This window comes from Ammospiza nelsoni, chromosome 9 (genome assembly GCF_027579445.1).
Source record: "Ammospiza nelsoni isolate bAmmNel1 chromosome 9, bAmmNel1.pri, whole genome shotgun sequence".
Classification (NCBI taxonomy): domain Eukaryota; kingdom Metazoa; phylum Chordata; class Aves; order Passeriformes; family Passerellidae; genus Ammospiza; species Ammospiza nelsoni.
Window position 1 is genome coordinate 26,136,986 of NC_080641.1, and position 22,085 is coordinate 26,159,070.

General features: G+C 56.1%; 2 protein-coding genes across 3 annotated transcripts in view; one reads left to right on the plus strand and one right to left on the minus strand.

The window, feature by feature from the left end:
* The window catches only part of IPO13 (importin 13), a 31,097-nt gene extending 13,270 nt beyond the window's left edge, over nucleotides 1-17,827 (plus strand). The window contains exons 3-20 of one of the 2 annotated variants that reach the window (XM_059478050.1): nucleotides 2,406-2,546; nucleotides 2,695-2,836; nucleotides 3,802-3,968; nucleotides 4,328-4,448; nucleotides 4,731-4,878; nucleotides 5,023-5,204; nucleotides 6,082-6,108; nucleotides 6,783-6,917; nucleotides 7,143-7,286; nucleotides 7,681-7,761; nucleotides 8,348-8,485; nucleotides 8,560-8,656; nucleotides 10,484-10,536; nucleotides 16,340-16,406; nucleotides 16,579-16,637; nucleotides 16,754-16,843; nucleotides 16,993-17,174; nucleotides 17,289-17,827. In XM_059478050.1, coding sequence (XP_059334033.1) covers nucleotides 2,406-2,546; nucleotides 2,695-2,836; nucleotides 3,802-3,968; nucleotides 4,328-4,448; nucleotides 4,731-4,878; nucleotides 5,023-5,204; nucleotides 6,082-6,108; nucleotides 6,783-6,917; nucleotides 7,143-7,286; nucleotides 7,681-7,761; nucleotides 8,348-8,485; nucleotides 8,560-8,656; nucleotides 10,484-10,536; nucleotides 16,340-16,406; nucleotides 16,579-16,637; nucleotides 16,754-16,843; nucleotides 16,993-17,174; nucleotides 17,289-17,388 — 2,074 coding nt within the window. In that variant the 3' untranslated portion in view covers nucleotides 17,389-17,827. The remainder of the gene's footprint in view (nucleotides 1-2,405; nucleotides 2,547-2,694; nucleotides 2,837-3,801; nucleotides 3,969-4,327; nucleotides 4,449-4,730; nucleotides 4,879-5,022; nucleotides 5,205-6,081; nucleotides 6,109-6,782; nucleotides 6,918-7,142; nucleotides 7,287-7,680; nucleotides 7,762-8,347; nucleotides 8,486-8,559; nucleotides 8,657-10,483; nucleotides 10,537-16,339; nucleotides 16,407-16,578; nucleotides 16,638-16,753; nucleotides 16,844-16,992; nucleotides 17,175-17,288) is intronic. The other variant, XM_059478051.1, reaches the window with a different exon arrangement.
* Nucleotides 17,828-18,301: 474 nt separating this feature from the next.
* DPH2 (diphthamide biosynthesis 2) lies at nucleotides 18,302-21,965 on the minus strand. The gene is made up of 6 exons (XM_059478551.1): nucleotides 21,869-21,965; nucleotides 20,360-20,472; nucleotides 20,027-20,247; nucleotides 19,196-19,834; nucleotides 18,889-19,074; nucleotides 18,302-18,799 (listed from the first exon to the last, which is right to left on the minus strand). Exons 1-6 carry the CDS (start codon nucleotides 21,911-21,913, stop codon nucleotides 18,669-18,671), a joined length of 1,335 nt encoding a protein of 444 aa, XP_059334534.1. The 5' UTR covers nucleotides 21,914-21,965; the 3' UTR covers nucleotides 18,302-18,668.
* Nucleotides 21,966-22,085: the final 120 nt, after the last annotated feature.

Sequence of the window (22,085 nt, forward strand, 5' to 3'; positions counted from 1 at the left end):
AACAGGTTTTTAATAAGATTGGGTTATTGTCTCATCAAGATGTGGTTCAGATTTTGGATCAGGAAGGATGAGATTGTCCCATATGCCCGTATCTTCCCTCTACAGGTTGTCCCCACACTGGTGCACTTTGCAGAAGAGCAAGAGTGGGTGCTGGTCCCACAGAGGGAGCTGCAAATGCTGCTGGGCTTTGAGAAGGGACCACACAAGGTCATGAAAGCAATATTTGCTCAGCTCCTAAATACCAGGATTGCAAATCTTTCTCAGGAAGGCTAAGACAAATCACTTCAGGGAACTGCATGGGCAGGAGTCACCATGAGGCTGCCATGTTCATGTACTCTTTCACAGGCATTCACAGGTTTTGGCTGCTGGAAACAAGCTGGGCATCCAGGGGCTCTTCTGAGCTGGGATGGTTTTGTCTTCTGCCTGACAGTGGTGCAGGGAAGCAGTGGCTGGCAGCATCTCCTGGGGCAAGCTCTGCACCTGGTCAGGGATGTGGCATCAGCTGGTGCCTTGGGCTGGAAAGCAGCACTGACCAGGTGGAGTGACCTGGGGCTCTGTGCTCCTGGATGTGGAATAGAGCAGCTCAGCTCTGGCTGACTTGTCTGCAGGTCTTGTTGTGTGACTGGTTAAAACAACTCATCTAGAGCAAGCATCTCCCTCCTGGCTAGGGACCTTGCATCCAGGATGCCCTTTTGTCTACAGACCAGTTAGCAGAGCAAGGTGGTGCTCAGGAGATGTGGTTCACCCAACATTTCCCAGAAGTCTTCAATAATATGGGATTGAAGCATGGAGGCAAATCTAGGTGTTTATCTCTGTTGGCTGTGCAGGGATTCCAGAGGATCAGTTCAGGTCCAGGCACTGTGAGCATTTCAAGGTAATTGGCAGAAGCAGAATCCTTGTCAGAAAAAGTCATAAAAGTCACAAAGCCATAAAAGCCTCCCTCGGGTACTGTGAACCCAGTGCTGTGGAGGAAGGAAGGCTTTGGCTTACACTGGAACAGTGGAAGGTTCCCTGTGGCTTTTGTCTGGGCACTGCTCTGGTTCCCTTGGGCCTACCCTGCATGCAGCATTGGTTCCCTGGGAGAGGAGCTATTGAATTTCCAAATTCGCCATCATCACATTGTTCTCATGCTGCCACATGCATAACTCAGGGCATCAGAGGAAATGATTTATGGAAAAATAAACCCTTTGCTATGTGGTTTTCTCTGGGGGAGAGGGCAAGAGGAGGGTGACCCCCAGCAGCACAGAGGGAGTGCTGGAAGGACATCTGGGATTGTAGACACCTTGTTTCCTCTGTTTTCTCTTGCTGGCCCTGAAGAAAGGCTGCCACCAGAGCACAACTCTGTCCCTGCACTGGTGGCACCAATGGCTTTGTTCTCTCTGAAATCATCCATAGCAAAGCCACCCTACCACTCCGGGGTGGATGTGTGGCTGTCCTGGTGTCAGCACTCACATCTCTTCCCCAGGGTGGGCACAAGAGAGCTGGAATCATGTATGCCTCCCACTCCAAGCATCCTCAGCCCCGCACCTGCATGTCGGGGGCGGGCAGGGAGCACAGGCTGTGGCTGCAGATAACACGCCTGGGCGGGCAGGGAAATGGCAGGGAAAAGGCAGGCTGCTCGTCAGCCTCCAGCACGGCCTCTCTCCGGGGGCCCTGGGCTGCCTTTCACCTTGGCTGCCTCCTTCTCGTTGCCTTGGTTACCATCCCTTGCAGGCAGCGGAGGGGAGGCTGACGTGCGGGATGGGATGGGATGTGGGAGAGCAGTGCTGCTGGCCTGTGGCAGCGGGATGTGCCAGGGGTCTGCACTGTCCCTGGGTGGGACTCCCCAGCGGTGGCTGCCCAGTGCATCCCAGACATGGGGCACAGTCTGGATGTGTCCATGCTGGAGAGTCACCTGGTTTCCCACTGGCAGCTTGGACTGCCTCTGTGCTAATCTGAGGGCACGGTGGGAAGAGCCCACAGGTCTGCCCTTGCTGCTCTTCTGCTCCACATCGATGCTGCTGGGCACAGGCACAGCTCACCGAGAGCTGCTTGTGGCACTGGCAGGTTGGAGGTGCTGTGCTGGCAGCGCTGCTGGCTGCTGTGGGTGGGTAGAGGCAGGGGTCCACACTGTGGTGCAGGGGGGCTTGCCCAGAGCTGATGGCCCCTGGCTCAGCACTTCACTTGCAGAGGCTCTGCTGCAGCAGTGCTCAGGCTGCTGCTTTTGTCCTAATGCCACAGGCTGCAAGGAGAGTTCATGTGAGCAGTAGGGGCTCCTGTAGGCAGGAGCCCTAACCCATTGCACAAAGCATCCTTCAATAGGCAGAGCTGGGCAGGAGCCCTGGGAGAGCATCAGGAGGGATGGATGGCATGGCAGCCCATGCCAGGGAGGTGATGCCTGGCACTGACCCAGGCTGTGCTTGCAGGTACGTGAACACCCTCCTGAAGCTGATCCCGCCCGTGCTGGGGCTGCAGGAGCAGCTGCGCCAGGCGGTGCAGAGCGGGGACATGGAGACGTCGCACGGGATCTGCCGCATCGCCGTGGCCCTGGGCGAGAACCACTCCCGGTGAGTGCCGGGGATGCTCCCCAGGAGGGGCACTGAGCTTGGAGCAGCCAAGCTGTTTCCCACACCCTGCCTTGTCCAGGACCTGTCCTGCACCCAGTGTGTCAGGGCAGAGGAGCTGGAAACTCTGACCATGCTGTCTGCTTCCCAGAGCCCTCCTGGACCAGGTGGAGCACTGGCAGAGTTTCCTGGCCCTGGTCAACATGATTATGTTCTGCACTGGAATCCCTGGACACTACCCTGTCAACGAAACCACCAGCTCCTTGACCCTCACCTTCTGGTACACGCTGCAGGTCAGTGACTGTTGTGGACAGCCTGCCTGGGCTCTGTCCTCCAGGCAGGCTCAGTGCATGGGGACTGGGGTCTGGCCTCGGTTTAATTGGTCACAGGGATTTCTGATGTCCCCACTCCTTGCCCTGCACTTGCAGCTAGGGCAGGGCACGTACCTAGGAAATGCTGGCCCTGTGGCTGGCTCTTTCTGCCACCAGTCCTCCTTAGAAGTATGAGCCATCCTTTAAGGGCCTCTGTAACAAAACTAATTAAAATTTCATGTTAATTCTTTTCTTCCCAGCAGCAGACCTGGTTGTTTAGCTTCCTTCTGCATGCCTGCAGCACGCTAGAATGTGAGCATGGCCCTAGTGGCAGCCCAGTTTGTGGTCCCTCTCCCATGGTCAGTGTTCCCTGGATCAGCAGAGCAGCCCTGCCACACTGTGCTCTATTTTTAGCTCCCTTTCATCCCTTAGCTCCATTCCTCTGCAATCCAGTGGCGTGGCTGAGCGTGGGCGGGGAGGTTAGCAAAGACAGTGCCGTGGCAGCAGCTCCTCTGCTGCATGAGGCCAGGCTGAGGCTCCCACGACCTCTTGCTGCTTCTCCAGATGGGTGTGAGATTACAGGTGCATGCAGGAGGGGGCTGTGCTCAAGTCATCTCTCTCACAGCAGTCTGAGGCACGCATGCTCCTGGTCTAGGGGTGCTCCCAAGGGTAGGACATGGCAGGACACTGCCACCGCCTATGACGATGCTGTCTGAAGGTCCACCCAGCTTCTGGGGCTTCTGGCATCTTGCCTCCAGATAATGCTGCCACTGCAGAAGGGCACAGCATCAAGTGAATCTTAGGGAGCTGGAAATGCAGGCTTCCAAGGTGTGACAGGTCCCACTAGCACTGGGAGATGTGCCTGAGTCCCCTATTTAGCAGGCCTGTTAGCTCTGTTTGCCTTTCCCTGCAACGCCTGATGTATTTATTCCTCCTCCTGCCTCCAGGATGATATCCTCTCCTTTGAGCCAGACAAGCAGGCAGTGTACCAGCAGGTCTACAGGCCTGTCTACTTCCAGCTGGTGGATGTGCTGCTGCACAAAGCCCAGTTCCCCTCCGATGAGGAGTACGGCTTCTGGTCTTCGGATGAGAAGGAGCAATTTCGGATATACAGGTACAAGTGGGAGATTTGGATTTGCTTGTCAGGCTGGTGAGGATGCAGGGGCAGCATTCTGCCACCCTGGAGACTGAGTGCTGTATGATGAGCCAAGGAGGGACACAGAGGAGATTCCTTCCATCAAGAGCTGTTCTGGCTGTGGTGGTAATGTGAAAATGAGCTGGTTTGGCTCATTTGGCAAAATTTTGGCACAGCACCAGTTACCCTGCCCAAGAGGCCATAGGATCACTCCATTGGTTGGGACAGTGTGCTTGTATGAGCAGTGCCTGTGCCCTGGGGAGAAAGTGACGTGTCCATACATGGAGCTCTCTGTGTGGGCTGGGGACAGCGTTTGGAGACACCCGTGTTCTCTGCAGGGTGGACATCTCTGACACGCTGATGTATGTGTATGAGATGCTGGGTGCTGAGCTCCTGAGCAGCCTCTATGACAAACTGGGACGTCTCCTGACCAACACAGAGCAGCCGTCCACGTGGCAGGTGAGCAAGGGGACCCAGGGCTGACAGCTCCCTGTCCTCACCCTCAATGGGGCATTGAAAGCAAAGGGACATGAGGTAAGGAGCATGAGCAGAGCACACAAACAGTCTCTCTGGGGTCTGCTGTGGAGAGGAATAGATCTTCTGCCTCCCTGTCCTTAGTTCTGCCAAGGGATCAGCCTCTTCAGCTACTGTGGGGGTGCTGAGCTGGTGCCTGGAGCTGGGGCAGGGTTGGGCATCAGGGATCAATGCAAGGCTCTGACAGTGCCTCTCCCACCCTGGCAGCACACGGAGGCCTTGCTCTATGGCTTCCAGTCCATTGCTGAGACCATTGATGTAAACTACTCCGACGTGGTGCCCGGGCTGATCGGCCTCATTCCCCGGATCAGCATCAGCAACGTGCAGCTTGCTGACACCGTCATGTTCACTATCGGTGAGTGGGCAGGGCAGGGAAAGCCCCCCTGAGACCACATCTGCCCAGCAATACCAGTGGTGAAAAGCAAAGCTGGGCATTGTGGAATGCAAGAGCAAGAATCTGTGGTGCAGCCCTGCAGTCTGACCCCATCCATGTATGCAGGATCCCTGTCTGAGTGGCTGGCTGATCACCCTGTCATGATTAACAACGTGTTACCACTGGTGCTCCAAGCCTTGGGCAACCCTGAGCTCTCCATCTCCAGTGTCTCCACCCTGAAAAAGATCTGCCGAGAGTGCAAGTACGACCTGCCACCCTATGCTGCCAACATTGTTGCTGTGTCACAGGTAGGAGCTGAGTGCTGAAGGTTTTGGGTGACCTGGGATGTGCTCTGTGCACGCCTTTTCCTTTGTAAGGACCAGGGCAGGGGGACAAAAGAGCAGCTCAGGGCATCTTGCTTGGCGCAGATTTCTTGCCAGTTTTGTTCATAGGCTAGTAAATCCATATGGCAGGCCCTGTGTCCTGCTGTGAATGCAGAAATGGCAGCCACTGACAGACACGACTGCCAGGGGTCTGCTGGGGTTGCATGTGGGTGTCTGTCCTTCCCCCAGGGTTTTGTTTGCCTTGTTGGGAGCAGCAGTTTGCCAGCTGTGCACCTGCCACGCTGCTAGTGCCACTGCTGGGCATCTTGGAGGGCAGCACCCTGCTGTTCAGGCCTCTCCTGGAGCCTGAGCTGATCCCTGCAGTCTTGGGGCAGCTTGTTCCATGCTTCTTCTTGATCCTCACGATTTGTGGCAGCTGGGGCTCAGAATCCTGAGGCACCAGGAGAAGGGCTGGACTTGGGCAAGCTGCCAGGATGTACATGGGAGGAGAGGGGTGAAGGGCTCTTAAAAGCATCTCTGCTTTTAGAGCCTGGGGAGCACTGTCACTGGAATAAGGAAACCCTGGCTGAGGCTGACTCCTTGAGCAATCCTGCTGCAGGGCCCATCCAAGCCAGGAGCTCCTCTTGCTGGGTGGCTGAGTGGGCTGGCTCAGGGGACAGGAATTTTAGTTCTTGCCTGTGGCAGGTTGTGGGGAGCACACAATGTTTGTGCTCACACTGGTGTTAGTTGTCTCAACCTCCTGTGTCAATCCTACCTCCTGCTGTCAGTCCTGCTGCCTGGAATGGAAGGGCCTTTCTGCAGCACTCACCCTTCTCTTCTCCTCTCCCTTTCCCTTTGACAGGAGGTGTTGATGAAGCAGATTCACAAGGTAAGAGAGGCTGACTCACACCTCTGCTGGTTCTCCTTGTCCCCCGTGCCCCCTTAGTCATGCTCAGCTGAAGACACAGAGCTGTCCCCAGAGGAGAGCTCAGCACTGCATCCATGGTGTGCAGGATCAGGAGATCTGCTGGCTGCCTCTCACTGCTGCTGAGCTTCACTTCCCCACACAGCCTGGGGTTCTGCTGGGAGGGTATGTCCCCTAGAGAGGGAGGAGGAGGAGGCCTAACTCTAGCAGTTCCCAGTCTCTCCAAACCCAAGGATACTTAGATGACAGGCATGTTTTCAAGAGGAGAAAGGGAGATAAGTGTAGGAACTGAGCCCCAGCCTTGCCTGTGACTAGGACAGGGTGGCTGTGACAGGCTGTGCAAAGGATGGTGTGCCAAGTTAGGATGAGTGTTGCCAGCTTGGAGATCTCTGGACACCAACTGGTCTTTCCTTGGCAGGTGCTGGGAGGAGGCCAGGTGTGCTGAAGCCAGAGCTCCTGTTCCCTGGGAACAGAAGCTGTTAGGGAGCTGTTCCCCTCTCCTGCAGCGAGATGCACCTAGAGGGACTCAGATAGAGCAGCTCAGGAGCTGCAGCACACCCAGCTGGGACCCTGGCAGCTGTCAGAGTATGGGCTGTGGGCTAGGCAGTGACCTCCCTGTTGTGTCTTCTCTGTCCCAGACAAGCCAGTGCATGTGGCTGATGCAGGCTCTTGGTTTCCTGCTTTCTGCACTGCAAGTGGAGGAGATCCTGAAGAACCTGCACTCCCTGATCACCCCCTACATCCAGCAGCTGGAAAAGCTGGCTGATGAAACGGTGAGTGCCTGTGTGCTGCCTCCATCCAGGTTTCTCCTGCTGGCTGTAGCCCTGGGGCTGCTGTGCTGAAGCAGCACTCTAAACATGGGCTCAAGGGAAAGTGCAGTGCAGGGAACCCCTCTCTGGCACTTTGCCTCTGCAGTTCAGTTCCTCAGCATCCCAAAGACATGACTACGATTGAGTAGTGCAGGCTGTGTCATACTTTGGCTTTATTTTCCCTGGCAGCCCAATCCCTCCAACAGGCTGGCCATCATCCACATCCTGGGCCTGCTTTCCAACCTCTTCACCACCCTAGACATCAGCCACCACGATGACGACCATGAGAGCACCGAGGTCAAAAAACTGCCAGTGCAGCAAGGACCCAACCCAGTGAGTAGAGCAAAAGCTCCAAGTTCTCTGCCACAGACTGGGCAAAGCCTCACAACTCACTGCACCAGAGGGGGGTTAATGGGGAATGCAGCATGTGCCAGCAAGAGGGTGGTGCCAGTCTATTCCAGCTAAAATAGCTCCTTCAGCTCATCCCACCACTCCTGAGGTGGACAGAGCTGACTTGCCTCTTGGATGCCTCTTGGCTAGGTGCTGCTCTGGAGGGTGGCCTGGGTGCTACCTGCCAACTGTGAGCAGTGGCAGGCTGCTTCAGAAATAAAGCTGTCCAGCTTTGGAGAGGGGTGGTGCCTGAAGGTTTGAGTCCAGGCCATGCTTAGTGTTGAATCTCTCTTTCCCAGAGAGGCCAATTCTCTTCAGTGTTTCTCATTCCTTACAGGTGGTGGTGGTTCTGCAGCAAGTCTTCCAGCTCATACAGAAGGTTCTCAGCAAGTGGCTGAATGATGCCCAGGTGGTGGAGGTAACCTGGTTTCACCTGTGTACTGCCTGCAGCTCTGCCTGTCCTTGCTGACCTGAGCAGGGGACAGCAAAGGACAAACTCTGTGTGATGGCCTGTAAGAGGGATGTCTTGCTGGGTTATCTGGACCAATGCTGCTTGCTGTCACCAGCAGCATCAAGTCATTCTTATCTGTCTTGTTCCTCCATCAGCTCTGCTTCTCTCCAGTAGCTGGGGTCCTGCCATGAGCAGGGAGGTGGGATCTACCCAACCTGTGTTCCCTAAGAGAACAGCTCTGTTCTGAACTGGACCTGTATCATCTGGTGCTTGTCCATTTGTTCAGTCCAGTACTGCCCCTGTGCAATGTCCCAGCAGCCAGTTCTCCCCGGCCCTTGGGGACCCTTCCTGCTGTGGTGGGAAGGGTTTTTCCTGGTCACTGGGAGCATCCTGTGCTGCAGGGCAGGCCAGCAGTATCAGAGCAGGTCTGAGCCCTTTGCCTGGCTGGTCCCTGTCCCCAGTGCCAGCTCTTTGCTCCCCTGGGACCCATAAATTAAGCCCTGGGAGAGGTCTCCTGATGCCTATTGCTCATGCAGTTCCTCTCTTCCCACAGTCTGTCTGTGCCATATTTGAGAAGTCTGTGAAGACCCTCCTGGATGATTTTGCCCCCATGGTGCCTCAGCTGTGTGAGATGCTGGGGCAGATGTACAGCACCATTCCCCAGGTCTCTGCCATTGAACTCACGCGGCAGGTACGGAACTGTGCCTGGGTGGCTGGGGACGTGCAGGGCCAGCAGGAGCTTCAGTCCTTCTCTCTCTTTTGCAGCTGGTTCACATCTTTGCCCATGAGCCTGCCCACTTCCCTCCCATCAAGGCCCTGTTCTTGCTCGTTACCTCAGTCACACTGACCCTGTTCCAGCAAGGTACGTAGGATTAGCCGTCCCTGCTACAGCTGGGGCTGTTGTCAGGCTTTTGCATGCGTGGACTCTGGAGGCCTCTTACCAGGAATGGCTGTTTTCACTCCTAGCTAAGCTAATTGGGGCCATCTCTGTTTCTTGGATTCATCCCAACCCCTGGAAGGTGGGTACCTTCCCTGCAGGCAACAGAAGCAGGAAACCCCTGGGTGCTCTGGGCCTCTGTGTTGTTACAGCAGCCCAGGCTGGATATCACATGCAGCAAGGCTCAATCTGGAGCTGCAGTCCTGCTTGGCAGGGACGCTGTGCCCACAGGAAGATCTTGGGGCTTCTCTGGGGTCCACTGCTGCTTCTAGTGGCCTGAAATCAAGCCCTCATATGAGCAGGAGAATGTGTGTGTGAACAGCTGGGAAATTACTTTTTCAGTGTCACTGGTGGCCACCGAGTCCCTGCTGGGATGCTGAGGATGCTGGTGTTCTCCTGCAGGGCAGGGGCCCATCTTTGGCTCACTGCCCACCCTACAAAAAGCAAATGGGGTTAGAACAGGCTCCTTTGCACCATGGCTCCCCTCAGCATCTCAGTGACCTGCCCTGTGACAGAGACAAATGTACATTGGAGCTGCTGGATCTGGTCCTTCAGCATTACCACATGCGGCCCCCAAGGGGTCTGATCCTTTGCTCACAGCTGGGTGCCAGGTAGGGGGATGCTGTCCCCCAGCTCAAGGCTCAGAGCTCTCTAGAGAGGTGGGGGGAAAGACACGAGGAGCCCTGCTCATCACCACACCACAGTCCAAGCAAATCCCACTGTGCTCAGGTGTCACTGGGGTCAGTGACAAGCAGGCCAGGCTTCCTCGGGTATCAGGTCCCTGCTCGTGCCAGTGGCGTGTGGATGTATCTGTGCTGGAGCCCTTTTGCCTCGGTGCTGGGGAGCTGGCAGTGCCTCCAGGCAGGAGCAAAAGGGAGGGGCCAGAGCCCGAGCTGTGCCCACACTTGGATGCAAGCTTTGCTCAGGCTGTTCAGCTTGGTGTGTGCCCAGGACTGTCCCCTTGGGAGGGCCAGCTCTGAGCAGGGCGAGCCCCTTCTGCTGAGCCCACGTGTGGCAGGAGAAGGGGGGCATGCCTGAGCCTACAGGGGCCAAGAAGTGAGTGTGCACGGTCAGATGCCAAGGTAGGGTGAGTGGTGCTGGCACAGAGATCTTTGGGCACTGAGCTGCTCTCTCCCATGAGGATGCTGGAGGAGACCTCCAGGAGAGTCCTGGACTCACCGTCCTGGAGAGCATCTGGGAATGGGGTGGGAGGGTGTCTGTGCCAGGGTCTCCTGAGCAGCTGGAGCTGGTGACAAGCATGTGCACGCCTGAGCCCAGCCAGGCCTATCAAACATTTGCTGAGGTGTTGTCGTTCACTTGCAGTTACCTTCCAGGACCAAACAGTGCTCTGAAGACACCTGCTCAGTCCCCACAGTGCAAAAGCTCTAATTCTCCTTGTGGAGATGGTGCTCAGCTAGCCCCTGCTCCTCCTTCTCTTCCTCCCCAAGGAAACGAAGAACTCCTCCTTGGCTCTGCAGCACCCAGGTGCTAGCTGGAGACCCTGGGGCTTTAGACCCTTTCCTTTGCAGTTTCTTTCTGTTCTTGGGTTCTCCAAGTTTCATGATTTTTTGTATGTTTTGTTTCTTTAACTTGCTTCAAACTGCTCATGTTGCCCATCCCCTTCCCCACACACCCCTCCTCCCTTACACTCCTGTTTTCACTTGTAAATTCTTTCTGTATCACATAACTATATGATGTTGAGTTGCTGTTTGTATGATTTTTCTCTTAAGTTACATCTTTATTATATTTTAGGGCCCAGGGATCATCCTGATATTGTTGATTCATTTATGCAACTCCTGGCACAGGTGTGTTTTAGTTTCTTATTCATTCACTTTCTGTTCTCTCTCTTTCTCTTTTTAATTCAATTTAAACCTATTTTTAGCTTTCTGTTGACAACGTTTTTTTTTCCTTTTAGTTGAATATCGAGTTTCTCCATCTGTTTCCGTGGAAGTTGAAAACAAAACATTCTCCTTTAGTTCTGGGTTCACACCATCCCCAGGGCAGTGCCCTCCTCTGCAGGCAGCTCCAGCTCCCACCCCCCTGCTGGGCTGAAGCTGGCATGGAGCGCTTTATGCTGCTGCTGCAGTCACTCTTGGGTGACAGACAAATCAGAGCATTAAGTGGATGTTTTCCAACCCGTTTACCTGCCCTCTGATGGGTGCTCTGGAGCGGGGACAGGCTGAGCTGGCTGCCCTGCCCAGGGGCCAGTGGGAGGAAGCCCCTGCTCTCAGGAGCAGGCAGCTGCCAGGGTTTGGCTCTGAGCAATGTGCTTGTGATGGCATCTAGATCTGGCACGTGCCACATTGCCTCCTGCCCCAGCAGCCTCTCTGGGTGGTGGCAGTTCTGTGCAGGAGCTGCTGGGGACAGTTTGCCATGACGTGGCAGGGGCTGTGGGCTGGCACTTGTGTCACTGCTGTGGCACTGGGCAGGCAGGGCCAGTGCTATGCTGTGTGTGTATATACACCTGCCCAGGGTGCTCCTCAGCCCCCATGGCCCTTAAGGGAGAAGCCCTGATGTCCTTGGTGCACTCAGTGTCCCTGGCAGAGATGTGTTCCCTGCCCACCTACCCACAGGGTGGGTCTGTGGTGAGGAGGGGCCTGGCAGAGTTGCTTTCTGCTCTGTTTCTGTGATGGGGAGACCTCTAACCACATGTTGGACCAGTGGTTGTGCAGGAGCACTCACCCAGGCTCCTCCCAGAGCTGTGGCCATCCTACCCTGACAGCCCCGGGAGGGTGCCTGGCATGTCCTGGCACTAAGCTGTCAGACTGTCCCATAGGTCCTGAGGGTTGAAGTGGGCAAGAGGGTTGCACCTGACCTCCCCCAGGCAGGGTCTTCTCCTCACAGTTCTCACCTTGATGCCCAGAGCCTGCTGAGACCCATTGCATCTCAAAGCCATAATGCAGCCTCTTCCTCCCTGCTTTTCACCTTGAAAGACATAACATAATCAAGGCTATCAGACTTCTGCTCTGCTTTTGGTTTTGGAAGCTGTGACCTTTTAACAAGGGTTTTGAACATGATGGGAGGGTGGTAAATGGGGTCTGTGCATGAGGTTCTTGGTGTGTCCTCACTGCTAGCAGGACCTCCATTTGAACACTGTGCTTAGTTTGGGGCACAACATTTCTGTAGATTGATATCAGAGACCACTGAGAAAAGCATCTGGGAAGATGGCCATCTTGTACACATGGTGGGGAGGAAAAGCTGATGGGAGCCTGTGGAGCTGTGTGAGTCTGGGAATGTGTAAAAGGTAATGTGGCAGTTGTAGGTAAAAACAATTGTTCTCCTTGAGTGGGACAATCAGTAACGGGAGGAAATCATGGTAAAGGATCCAGGTCTGGCAGAAGCAAGTCTTCCTGAGAGGGCAGGGAAGCACTGGAAGATCCTGTGGAGAGCTGTTGCGTGGAATTCTTGAAAGGACCCAACAAGCCCATTGCTCTTGGAGGGTAGGTAGAAGTGATCCTGCCAGGGTGTAAGGCATTAGGTGACTCTGAAAGACCCTCCCAAGGCTACTTGTGCCATGTGCTGGCAGCTGGCCCTGTCTCGTGTGTGGATCTCCAGATATCCATCAGAAGCACTCCTGCAGGAGCAGCTCAGAGGCTCCTACCTCCATGTCTTCTCCATCTTGGATCACTGTGAGACATCTGACACTGCCCACTCAAGACCTGTTGTTTTCCTGGGCTTTGTATTCCTGAAACCCATGGAGACCAAAGGATCCCATCCCTGTCTTCTCTCTTCACACATAGAGCTCAAGGTTTCCTCTTCCTTGCCTGACCCTTCTCACAGACTGATGATCTAGTGAGGTGCTTTAAAACCCATCAAGAACTGGCCATAGCATCCCTGATTGACTCCTTGCTCTCAGGACTTTGAGGGCTGTCTGACAGCAGAGATGGGTCCAGCCTTTCCTCTTCCAGAGGACCATACTCTGCAGTGATGCTGTTGAGGATTTGCAGATTGGAGGATTAACTTCAGAGGGAACTGGAGATCTCTTCAGACCAGATTTTTGCGTGGTGAGAGCTGTGTTTTCACCCAGCGTGCTCTGCCTGCAGACCTCTTGGCAAAGTAATGCATCTTCCAGAGCAGCAGTGAATTTGGACACAAGAGTGTGTCAAGGTGGAAATTTCCCACTTCCCTGACCATCTGTTTTTGTGTTTTGATCTGTTTTGATTGCCTTGGAGGAAATACCATCTTCCCTGTTTCGAGTTTGTCAGGTTCCTCCTTGCAGGCACTGTTTCTGCCCTCTCTGCCAATAAGTACTGTCCTGCCTTCTGGTAACTCAGGAGAAGCTCTTGGGGCCTGCATATCAGCTCTCTGTCACCAGCACATGGGGAACCATCTCTCTCTGTCACAGGATTCCTGCTGACTTCATCTTTGGGCTTGGTTGCAGATCATGGAACTCCCCAGTTGTTGCAGGTGATCCTTTTGCCACAATGTTAATTGGCAAATCATTCTGATGGCTGGCTGATCATGGGAGCTGCTGGCTTAAGCCAAATCACAAAGTAGCATAATGCTCAAGGATAAAATAACCAGTCTGCCATAAGGCTGCACAGGGCAGTGCCAGCATCCTGTTCTCAGCTGCTCCCTCCTTCCTCTGCTGCATGCTGGGATCAGTGCAGAGCATTGCTGCTGCAGTGCCAGGGTGAGCATCCCACCTGGAGGGCGTGGGGCTCAGTTCCACCCAGGCAGCTGGAGCTGCTCTGCCCAGGACCACGTGCCATGGTGGTTGGGGCTTGCACCCAGTCTGCGTTGGCAAAACCAGGCATGTTCTGAAGTTGGGGAGCCAGTGGGTATCACATGTGCTCCTGGTTGCAGGTAGGATTTTGGGACTCTCCAGCCTGCATTTCCACCTCATCCACCCCATCCCAGCAGAGCTTCTCACTTGCAGACCTTGGGAGTGTTTTGGTGATCTTTGGGGCAGTCTGGGTGTGTAGGGCCTCACTGGGCAGATGACTAACCTCCTGTGATGGCACAGACAGTGCCTGGCCAAGCACAGCCAGCTTCATCCCCACCTCCCTTCCTTCGTGGTCTGCTCCAGGCTGCATGCAGCAGTCATTGAGCTCTCCACCTCACCTGCTCCAGCCAGACTCAGAGAACCCCATGGAGGACAGGGGTTCAGCATCCCCACGCTGAGGCTCACTGCTCCTCCTGGCCAGCCTTATGGGCTCTTTTCAAAGCAAGAGGCTCTGCTCTGCATGGTGTGGGTTCTGAGAAGAGACTGGATACTGGGCACTTAGGCTGTGTGTTCTGGAGAGCTGCAGAAACTGGCAGTGCAGCCCCCACTGTCCTCTGTCTACTGGAGGAGTGGGTGTCCCTTCCATGCCTATGAAGAAATGGGCACAGAAGAACCTGGTCTGAAGACTTCTCTGGTGGTTTCTGAAGTGCTGTGGAGAAGACCCCAACATTCCCTCAATGCTATCCTGCAGAACAGTTGTTCTTGGAGAGTGAGTGCCTGTTTCTGCAGTGGCTGCTCCTGCAGAGGATATGGAGGGATGTTTGAAAGCATTTAAAGACCCTCTCCCATGTGAGCAGAGGTGCTGTCGCAGAAGACTGGGAAGATGGGCTGGCAAGAAGAGGTCCTAGAGCTGGAGCAGGGTTCCTGGTGCTAGGAAAGAGCAGCTAGACATACCTGGTGTTGGGAAAGAGTAGCTGGACCTGCCTGGTGCTGCTTTCTTATGGGAGAAGCTCCAGAGGGCCACACCTTGTGGGGGTAAAAAGCATCTCTTTTTACATTAGACTTAGGTATATGTACCCAGGTCTGCATTGGGCTTGCACTCTGCTAAGTGTCCTATGGGAAGGAGCTGTCCCAATACTGACATCTTTCCCCCCGGCACTGTTGGAGTGAGGAGCAGATGCTGCAGTGAATCTGCAGGAGAACTTGGGGGGCTCTGCCTGCAGCAGGTCTGGTTTGGCTGGGAGAAGCACCCTGCAGGTAGGTGGGAACCTGAGCACATTGGAAGACTTGTGCCAGATGGAACACTTGGAGCGTGCAGGACTCAGGTTAAAACCCATGGACGGGCAGGGTGGAGGAACCTGCAGCTAGGTGGTTATGGGAGCCAGCTGCATTTGGGCAAGGTGCTGCTAGGGGAAAGGCTTACAGTCCCTGCTCTGGAGCTCACAGTAGGGCCCCAGCAGGATTAGTGTCCCAGGGCTAAAACTGTAACATCTCTTGCAAGCATTTGTCCTGTATGGGGCCAGCTGTACAGCAGCAGCCTCGATGAGTGGATATGTTCCTAAACCATTGCTCAGCCAGCAGCTCACCTGCAGATGTTGGTGCCAGTGCCTCAGGAGCAGTGGTGCACAGCCTGTATATACACACACAGGTATAACGTGGCCCTTGGTCGCCCCATGAAGCTCTCTGCCTGTATCCAGCAGGGAGAGGTACCTGCAATTGTGCCATCTCCACCTGGTACAGCGATGCCTTCTGTGCCCAAAACTGAATCCTCTTCTGCAGTGTGTGATAGGAAAGGTCAGAAAGGAGATGGAGTAACTCTGAAACCTGCTTCTCAGCTTCTTGTTTTCCAGCATCTGCACTGGGCAGATGGCTCTGGACTTTCCCTGGAGAAGATGGGGTAGGAATTAAGTCTGTTTTGCTCCAAGTATAGACCACAGGGGCAGATGGCTGTGTGTCCTGGGTGCTGTTGACTGAGAGCTGTCCCTGCTTTTATCCCTGGGAAAAGGCTCAGAGGGTAGAAGTGGCCCCACACAGAGCTCAGCCCAAGGGCTGCTTGCCCTGGTATGCTGCTCTCTGAGCTCCAGGCACACAGCAGGGCTGCTCCAGTGCTATGGCTGCTGTCCCTGGTGTTGCAGTGACAGCAGGGCAGGAGGCATGGCTGCCATTCCCAGTGCTTTTCTGCAGCAGTGGGCATGGTGGTCAGGGTATGGATGTGGCTGCCTAATACAGCAGGGCTCACTGAGGCAGGTCAAAAACCCTTCCCATTGAGTGGAGGGTGCGGGCTGAAACATTTCCACCTAGTAATTGCTCAGTGCCAGCACCAGGGGGACTAAGTCATTGCACAAGGTACTACAGCTCAGGGTGTCTCCAGCAGCAGTGCCTGACCCGCACAGTGGCTGGTGGAATCATTGTGTGGCATTAAAAAACCCCAAGCTTTCTTGATCTCAGACTTGCTGCTCAGGAATTGCCAAGAAATGTTGGCATCTCATCATCTGGTGCAGTCTGGGGCTACTGCTTGAACTAGTTGCTGTGACCCCAGGGATGCCAGCATCTTCAGGAGAGGAGAAAAGTACATGGGTGGCTGGTCTCTGCTGAGCCCTGCATGGCTGCCCTTGTCCTGGGAGCAGTGCTGCTGCCTGATCTGCTCTGATGGGGCAGGAGCCCTCTGTGTCTGAGTGTTTGCACACCACTGTGGCACCTTTCCTCAGCTCCTGGGGCCAGCAGATCCTGGGTGTAGCAAACTGCCTGGCTGTTTGAATTATATTCTGGGGAGGGGTAAAGTGATGGTTTCCTGCTGTACTGTGTGAATCTGCCCTTTCCTGGGGGTGTGCTCAGGTAAGTGTGTGGCCAGGCAGAGACTGTCTGGGGCACTGGGTTCCTTGGAGGCTTCCTGGCTGCTTCTGCAGCGCTGGGTTCATGCTGCCTGTCTGTGTGCCTTGCAGGCTCTGAAAAGGAAGCCGGATCTCTTCCTGTGTAGCAACCTGGATGTCAAAGCAGTGTTTCAGTGTGGTGAGTACATGGGCATGGGCATGTGCTCCAAATTACCCTGAGGAGAAGCCAGCCTGCTCCTCCTGTAGAACTGGGTGCAAAACAGGAAGGGCGAAGGGCTGGGGACCACAGGGCTGATTTGGGATGGCCAGGGGGTTTTCTGGCTGCTAACTTGAGTAATTTTTGCCTGCAGGTGTCCTTTCACTCAAGTTTCCCGAGGCCCCAACAGTCAAAGCATCCTGTGGCTTTTTTGTGAGTATGATGCCATTGTGGAGTCCTCCCTGAGAGCTGGGCATGGGGCTGAGGTTGGGCAGTGCTGCAGTGTGGAGCCTGTGCTGGCACTGAGCAGCCTGGCCTGTGTGTTGCAGACGGAGCTGCTGCCCCGCTGTGGAGAGATCGCCCCGGTGGGACAGGTCGTGCATGAGAATGGCAAAGCGCTGCTGCAGGCAGTGCTGGAGGTGAGAGATGCTGCACCACGGGCTCCCCAGGCAGCACTGGGCTCTATTCCTGAGAGCATGCCTGCAGAGCCAGGGGCAGAGAGCCCAGCAGCGTGGGTGGGAGCAGGGAGTGACAATGTGGGCTCAGCGTGTCATTTGCTCCGTGGCAGGGCATCGGTGGCCAGGCTTCCCGCAGCCTCATGGATCACTTTGCAGAAATCCTCTTTGCCTTGAACAAGCACTGCTTCAGCCTCCTGAGTGTCTGGATCAAGGAGGCCATGCAGCAGGATGGCTTCCCCTCAGCCCGAGTAACTCCGGAGCAGAAGGAAAACTTCAGCCAGCAGATCCTCAGGTTTGTGTGCCACTTGCCCTGGCAGCTGTGCCCCACATTTCCCACAGGAATGACCCCCCTGCATGGCCCAGTGCAGCTGTCCCACTTCATGTTTGTCCCATCCCTGTGTCTCAGCAGAGAGCGTGTGAACAAGCGGCGAGTGAAGGAGATGGTGAAGGAGTTCACCTTGTTGTGCCGAGGGCTGCATGGTACAGAATACACAGCAGACTACTGAGCACCTGGCCAGGACCGTGGACGATTTGCCTGGACCAGCTCTTCCCCACAAGGAAAAGCCCCCCCATCCTCCCTGCCCTGCTGCAGTACGGCTCATAGAATAACCCTCCACCTAGAATTAACCCACTCGGGACGCTCCTCAGCTAGATTTGGTGGCCACATCTCGGTGTCAGCATCTTTGTTTCCCCCAGCATGCTCCCTCCTCGCAGGGAACAGGAGTGCTGGCTGCAGGAGGTGGTGGTGGGGCAGGGGAAGCCTGGGCAGAGCTGCCCCAGCACAGGCTGTCCTGTCCCCGGGCTACCAGCCCTTCCCCGCAGCAGGGAGGCCACCCTGTGCCTGCAGCAGTGGCTGGCTGGGCAGGGGGACTTGCCCCCTGCTCATTTGTACGTGTGGTTGGGAGGGGGGAGGCCCTGCACCTAATTATATTAAGAATATTTCTATGTTGTGGCTGTCGTTATTGCAGTGCCCAGACCTTGCCTGCCTCTTCCCTCTGGGGAAAAAAACTGAGTGGAGGGGTAAAATCAAGGCTGGGACACCTCAGTGTCTCCCTGGGTTTGGGAGGGATGGCAAAAAATGGTCTGTCCTGCTTGCCCAGCATGGAGCATAAACAGCCCTGCCTCACATGAGGGAGGCTGGGCTCCACCCCTGCCAAACACAGGGTCCTTCCTGCAGCACAGGATGTGCGCACCCCATTCCCATCCATAAAAGCAGTTATGGGGCTTGTTCATGCTCAGAGTTCCCCTGCCCTTGCCCTAATTCCCCAGCCCAGCCTGTGCTTTTACTGTCAGAGGTCCTGGTTCTGGTTTTCTGTTCCCTCTGGCTGGTGGTAGCTGACACACAGGGCTTTGCTCCCCAGTGGGCACTATGATACGTTTTTCACTTTGGGACGTCTGTGCTCCTCAGCCCATGTTTTATTCTAAAAACCAGTTCATTCACAAATCCTCTTCAGCTTTAGTTAGCAGCAGTAGTCCACAAAAGCCTCAAGTCGCAGCACTGTCAGCTCTTGCAAAGTTGTGACCTTTCCATGTAGGGACAAAGCTGCCCTGGATGAAGGAGCCCTCGGAGACTGGCTCTGGGCCAAGTGCCTGTCTCTCCTGGCCCTGCTGCTGCCCTGGCCGTGAGCCTCAGGGTGCCACAGGCATTCCTGAACACACATGCAGCTCCTGCTCTCCCACTGCAGTATTACTGACCAAAGGCTGCATCCAGCAAGGTGCCGGCAGTGGGAGCCAATGGCAGGGCACCTCACAGCCCCGCTCCTGGCTGGGTGCCAGTGCTGCTGAATCAGCGTTGCTCACAGCCTTCATCCTCATAGGCAATGGCAATCCCTCGTCGGCCCTGCACCGCCTTGGACACCGGGGTCTGTCCCAGCTGCTGCTCCAGGCCCCGCCAGCTGCGGGACTCCAGGAAGGAGGCTGGGAGGAGAAAGGGAATTGTTACCCAGAGCAAGAAGGTGGCACTGCCCTGCACCAGCGCTCAGCCCCACCACGGCACCAACACCAACCTGCGGGGCTGATCTCTGCCAGCGCCCGTGTCTGGTCCCTGCAGGCCAGGACGGTGCTGGGGGGCAGCTGAGAGGAGGGGGGGTCACAGAGGTGGGCAGCTCGCATCTTCCCTGAGATCAGTGAGACATCGGGAACAGCCTCCTCTGCAGGAACAGCCGGGGGGAGCTCAACATGCGCACAGGCACCTGCCAGGGAATGGTAGTGTTAGCCTGGCCCATCTGTCCTGGAGCAAGCACAGCCTACAGGCAGGGCAGCTGGGTGCAATATGCCCTGGGAGGGTGTTGGGCAGCTGTCTGTAGCTGTTACCTGGCAGCAGGTCTCGGAAGTCTGTGAGGTAGTTCCCCGTCCACTCACGGGCTGGGTTGCAGGCCAGCTCCAGCTCATAGGGGGTCACAACAGGTCTGTAGAAGTCACTGGAGTCCAGGAGGGAGTTCTGAGCACAGGCCACCAAGACGAAGATGTCCACCTCTGGGAAGTTGGCCAGCTTGGCGGGGTTGGGCTTCCCCACGGCCAGCGTGTAGCTGCGCTTGCCAGCCCGGGCCAGCAGCTCCCGGAGGTGCTGCAGCACGCTCAGGTAGCCCGCCACGCCGAGGGTGCCCACCAGGATGCCCACCACGCTGGCATCCCGGGCACGCTCCACCAGGTACAGCCGCCGCATCAGGGCCCGGTTGACGTTGAGGGTCTCGCGGCGGCCGCAGCCAGTGCTGGGGTTGAAGGAACTGAAAGGACAGCGGTTCCAGGTCAGCATGAAGCTGTTGAGGGCAAGGCCCTCAGCTCCCACATAGAACATGGCATAGTCCTGAAGCCCTCCTGCAGCTTCCACCAGGAACTGGCGACCAAACTTCCGTTCCTCGCCAGGAACTGCGGGGCCAGGAGGGTCTCCCCACACCAGCCTGGAGAAGATGACATTGGGGTACTTGGGGCGCAATTGCTGCTCCAGCTCACCTGAGGAAAGAGAGGAGTGAGAACCAAACTTGGCCATAATCCTGACGTGGAGAAGGTGCAGCAGATCAGGGGAGAACACAGAAATCAAACCTGCCAGTGTCTGGGGAACGAATGCCTGCTTGGTCTGACCCTGGCAGCCCTGCAGAGCTCAGAGCAGTAGCAGAGCCCCCCTCCCTGCCCCGGAGCACTCACCCATCGCATGGGCGTACACCACATCGCTGAGCACCACCACACAGCTCTGCTGCTCGGGGTAGAGCTCCCGGAACGCCTCTGCGCAGCGTCCCACGTCCAGCGGCTGCTGCCCGAAGATGTGCAGCACCGGGAGCTTCCTGCAGGGGCTGAGACAGGCCGGGCCGTAGTGCAGCACCGCCTCGGCACCCACGTGCTCGGCAGCCACTTCATCCACGCAGCAGCTGCGAGGAGAACAACGCGGTGTCAGATAGGCTCTGCAGCACGGAGCCCCCTCCCCTCCCTGGCACTGCCCCGTCCCTGCCCGCGGGGGAAGCCCAGGAGCCCCACACGGACCTGCCGTACGTGGTGTCTCCCAGCACGAACATCTCGGCCCCGGTGGCTGCCTCCAGCCCGCCTGCCACCTGCACCGCGTCTGCCAGGAGCTCGTCAGGGAACTGCAGGGCGACCTGGCGGGAGCAAGGGGAGAGGCAGACGGGAGTGAGGCACTGGGGAGGGTGAGGTGAAGTGACAGAAGGGGATAGAATGGATAGAATAGACCCTGGGCAAGTTTGCTGATATGAAACTGGGGGGAGTGGCTGATATACCTGAAGGCTGTGCCATGCAGCAGGACCTTGATGGGCTGGAGAATTAAGCAGAGAGAAACCTAATGCGGGTCAACAAGGGCAAGTGCAGGGTACTACAAAACCCCAACTACCAGCACAGGCTGGGGGCTGACCTACTAGAGAACAATTCTGCAGATAAGGACCTGGCAGGGCCCTTACAGCCAGGACAGCCAATGGGATCCTGGAGTGCACTGGCAAGAGTGTGGCCAGCAGGTTCAGAGTGATGATCCTGCCCTCCTACTTGGCCCTGGTGAGGCACGTCAGGAGTTCGGTCTCCAGTTCTGGCCTCCTCAGTATAAGAAAGACAAGGAGCTGCTGGAGAAGGTCCAATAGAGGCCACACGGGGGTCTGGAGTATCTCTCTTGTGAGAAGAGACTGTGGGAGCTGGGCTTGTTTAGTCTGGTCAAGAGAAGACCGAGAGGAGATCTGTTGTGGTTTAGGAATGGAACTCCCCAGTTCAGTGCTCCCACTGAGCCTCTCCAAACCACGCTGCCACTCCCTTGCTCCTTCCTCTCTTTCTTCCTGCAGCGGGATGGAGTAGAGAATTGGAAGCACAAAGGGTAAAGATCTCAGGCCAAGATCAGAGCACTTTACTGGAAACAGCACATTAAATAAGAAAACCAGTGGTAACAGCACTACTATTAATAACAATGTACAAGAAACAGATGATTCACACACAAGTGTTCGATGCAGGGCTCTGACTATACCTGACCATGCCACACTCTGGGAGCCGGGAAGGACCCCTTCCCTGTCCCCAGAAAGTGATGGCAAGTGGGACAGAGTAACCTCTGGGTCGTGGCCATGTCCCCTCCTGGCTACTGCAGAAATTAACCCTGTCCTGCCTGGAACGAGGAAAAGATCTCATTAATAATATAAATATCTCAAAGGTGGGTGCCAAGAGGGCAATGCCAGACTGTTTTCAGTAGAGCCCAGCAACAGAACAGAGGAAGGAGCAATGGCTATAAACCAAGGCAAAAGAAGTTTCATGTTAACATAGGAATGAGTTCTTTACACTGTGGGTGGCAGAGCGCTGGAACAGCTGCCCAGAGAAGTCGTGGAGCCTCCAGCACTGCAGACATTGCAAACGCATCTGGGAGCGTTTCTGTACAACCTGCTCTGGTGCCCCTGCCTCGGCAAGGGGGTGGGACAGAATGATCTTCAGATCAGCCTCCCAGTGCTAACAATCCTGTGAGGCGGCGGCCGGCAGCCCCCCGCCGGCTCCACCCTGGGTCCCACTCACCTTACGGAATCCGCCATCCCGTACGAAGGCGGCGGCCCGGCCCATCTCGTAGAAGCCGTCGAGGTCGCTCCGCGGTGCCGCGGCCACGGCCGTGCACAGCTCCCGCCTCAGCGCAGCCTCCCCATCGCTGCTGAAGACCGCGGCCATGGTGGCACGCGGGACCCGCTTCCGGGCTGCAGCGCGGCACTGGCCAATGGAAGCTCGGCTCTGCATTACC

Excerpts from the sequence above, each read along its gene's own strand:
- DPH2 (XM_059478551.1), bottom strand. The coding sequence starts at position 21,913 with ATGGGCCGGGCCGCCGCCTTCGTACGGGATGGCGGATTCCGTAAG. Across the intron at positions 19,835-20,026 it reads GGTGTACGCCCATGCGATGG|GTGAGCTGGAGCAGCAATTG; the intron begins GTGAGTGCTCCG and ends CTCTTTCCTCAG. Across the intron at positions 18,800-18,888 it reads GGCAGAGATCAGCCCCGCAG|CCTCCTTCCTGGAGTCCCGC; the intron begins GTTGGTGTTGGT and ends TTCTCCTCCCAG.